General features: G+C 45.5%; 1 protein-coding gene across 1 annotated transcript; it reads right to left on the minus strand.

The window, feature by feature from the left end:
• Positions 1–708: 708 nt before the first annotated feature.
• Positions 709–1,665, minus strand: LOC120391395 (olfactory receptor 52N2-like). The gene has a single exon (XM_039515044.1). The coding sequence runs from the start codon at positions 1,663–1,665 to the stop codon at positions 709–711; it is 957 nt and encodes a 318-aa protein (XP_039370978.1).
• Between the last annotated feature and the right edge of the window lie 1,795 nt (positions 1,666–3,460).

Here is a 3,460-nt window from a genome sequence, read left to right on the forward strand (position 1 = left end):
CCCCTGATTGGTGCTCTATGCATTGCGTGTTCCAGTGGTAAACACCTGGTCAGCGCTTAATCTGTGTGTCTCCTGATCGAGTGTGGGGGGGTGGGAACCACTTCGGCCGCTCTAAATTCGGGGGCGGTTTTCCAACCCCCTTAGTGCTTGAGAAGTGTAAAGTTCCTACATGTCCTCAATTTCTGCAGCAGCTTTCCTGTATTAGCACTTTCCAATGGAAACTTTTGGTTTATCCTTCCTGAAGGATTGGACATAGAAAAATCAGAAAAATTTTTGCTCATCAGATCACTGTACATATGTTTAAAAAGTCCAGCATTGCACTTGCTTTCCTTGTCTTCGGCTATCAGAAAGCATAGCTTCAGTTCGTCAAACTGATCAAGAGCCCTGTTCAAACAGGCTCTAATGGAAAGCCACCTTGCTTCAAAAACCTGTAGTATCTTCTCGTGATCTTGAAGTCACAGAAAGGCTGAGTGACAGGGTATGTGGAGGTGAAGGCTGATGGGTGATGCTAAAGGAGATCAGGTGATGGTCAGAGAGTGGAAACTCAGCAACGGAGAGAGCTTGGTACTTCGTGATGGAATGGTAAGACATTAGGTCTGAGGAGCTTCTCAGACTTTAAACTTCCACAATGCTGAGCTCAGCCATACTGGGACAGATCATGATGGACAAGGAAGTATCCTGTCCCCCTCTTGTCACACACGATTAAAGTCAGTGGCCCCCAGGTGAGTACATTCTGCAGGTGTATTTGCCCACTTTCTCACGAAGCTCTTTGTTTTTGACCCCATAAATGATAGGATTGAGCATGGTGGGGATGAGGAAATAGAGGTTGGCCAAGATGATGTGAATGTGGGGAGCAATGCCCTGACCGAACCGGTATGTCAGAGTGGAGAAGAAGAAGGAAGGATAGGACATGAACATCACACAGATGTGGGCTGTACAGGTGCTGAGGGCTTTCCGGTGGGCTTCCTTGGAGGAGATTCTGAGGACGGCCCTGATGATCAGGCCATATGACAGGGCAATGAGCGTCAGGTCTGATCCATTGAATACAAATGGTAGCACCAAGCCATACATCCTGTTGACTGTGATGTCCCCACACGACATCTTTGCCACGGCCATGTGGTCGCAGTACGTGTGGGGGATAATGTGGTTGGCACAGAACGGCTGCCTGCTCAGGAGCAGGGGCAGGGGCAGAATGAAGAGAACAGCTCTTATCAAACCCACGAGCCCTAGCTTAGCTATTCGTGTGTTGGTGAGGATGGTGGCGTATCTTAGAGGGTTACATATGGCAACGTAGCGATCAAAGGCCATTGTCACAAGGACAGCTGAGTGCATAGCAGAACCTGCGTGAATGAGGAACGTCTGAGTGAGGCAGCCTCCTACAGTAATGGCTTTCAAATTGAACCAAAATATACACAGTGCATTTGGCACGATGGACGTAGATGTGCCAATTTCAGTGACTGCCAGCAGGCAGAGCAGCAGGTACATCGGCTTGTGCAGGGTCTGCTCTTTGCCCACAACAAACAGAAGCATGAAATTTCCCAACAGGCCAATAATATAGAACATAGTGAAAGGGATGGAAATCCAGATGTGAAAAGCTTCCAGGCCAGGGATGCCAGTTAGTGTGAACGTTGAAGGGTCAGAGGGGGTGAGGTTGAAAGCTGCCATGAGGTGGTCGATGTGTTGATCGCGCTCAGAAATGCTCAAGGTTCCTGTGAAGGGAGTTAAGCACAGCAATGGGGGGTTACAAATTTTATAACAAATAGTAGGGTTAGGGTTATTAAGAATCTAGAAAAGAGGGTGAGCAGTGAGGGGGCAACATTTACAGATGGCACCAGAATACTTAGGTCAAAGTGAAGTCCAGAGAAGGTGTTTGAGGAGTTTGAGCTTTTCTCTCCAATCGGCATGCATGAGGCAATTTTGCCATCAAAGTCCTAATTTAATTGTATGAGCTCAGGACAGGGATCTGGGTGTCATGGTACACAGCTCTGTGAAACCCTGTTCACAGTGCAGGAGGAGAGGGATGGAGAATCGTACAATAAATACAATACCATGAGATCAGTCATTCAATGTTTAACCCTCCTCTGGACTCCTCTGTGTAGTACTGGGCACCCTTCTCACCCAGGATATTGAAGAGCTAGAGGGGTTCCGGCAAGGGCAATAAGAAAGATCAAGGATCATGGGAAACTCTCATATGGAGAGAGGTTGAAAAGACTGGGATTTTTACCTTACAAAGGAGATGAATTAGAGGGGACATGAGAAAAATCTCTAAAATACTGACTGGTAGAGAGTAGATTGATAATGTGTTCTCCCTGTCTCATAGCACAAGATCAAGAGGATATTCAATTACCTGGAACATGGCAAATTCAAAACAGATAAAAAAAAGAATGCTTTCTTCACTCAATGCTTAATTAGATCGAGGAACTCATTGCCACAAGAGGTAGTTGAAGACTTGAGCAAAGCAAGAATTAGGAAGTGTTTGGACATTTACATGGATAATGAGACTAGCCAGTTACAATAGTTACCACTAAATAAATATTTTGGAACGCCTTTACACCCACGTGTTTCAGGGCAATCTCTAGCTGTTAGGCATTAAGGTGACACCCTCAGGATGGTTAGGTCATCCCACCATCAACCTACTGCTGGGTTTCTTATGCCTTCTACTGCAGCACCTGGGGCTGTCATTCTCAGACAGAGCACACTGAACGAGATGGGCAATAGGTCTTATCCATGATGCAGTTGCTATGTTGGAAATGAGCCAAGTTTCCCCCATGGAAACAGATATTATCATGCTGGGCTATGACTTTGCGCTCAACAGAATGGGGTGAATGGATAAGGGTCTTGGTATTTAGGGCTACAGGCCTGCACCTCTGTTACTTCCCTTGTTTCTTTTGGTGAGACACGTCCTTGCAGGCACCCAGCTTTGTCTGAGACATAAGTTACAGGTGTTAACTGACTAGTGTAAGCAGAGACATGTGTCACGAACTCTGGTGCTAACCCTTGTCATGCCTGAATATCGATGAGAGTTATGTGGCCTGGTCACATGCCCTTGTAGAGTCATAGCACCCATTACTTATAGGCTGTCTGGAGCTTTCTCAGGAAGGCTCCCCAGGTGGGAGATACATTTCTCTTAAGGCCTATTGTTTCCCCTAATGGCTCAATGCCCTGAATAGGCCCTTCCCAACCAGCTATCTAGACTGAAGGCATCTTGCCTAGTGGGTGTTACCCAGGGGTAACTACATTTGAAATACAGATACATAGTCAATATGCATAACTTCAGATACAGAAATGATACATGCATAGAGATAGGATAATGGTATTCTGCAAATTATATCTTTTCCAATGACTTTTTAAATGACGCATCTTGCATAAAATGCATCATATTTATGCTGTAATGAGATCATAATAATATCACTATGAAGAATATGGGGAGCAGCATCTAAAAAAATCAATGGTTCTTTTC

The sequence above is a fragment of the Mauremys reevesii genome, linkage group 1 (assembly GCF_016161935.1).
Source record: "Mauremys reevesii isolate NIE-2019 linkage group 1, ASM1616193v1, whole genome shotgun sequence".
Taxonomy (NCBI): domain Eukaryota; kingdom Metazoa; phylum Chordata; order Testudines; family Geoemydidae; genus Mauremys; species Mauremys reevesii.

What these genes read in the sequence shown, in the direction of transcription:
- LOC120391395 (XM_039515044.1), bottom strand. Translation starts at nt 1,665, where the DNA reads ATGGCAGCTTTCAACCTCACCCCCTCTGACCCTTCAACGTTCACACTA.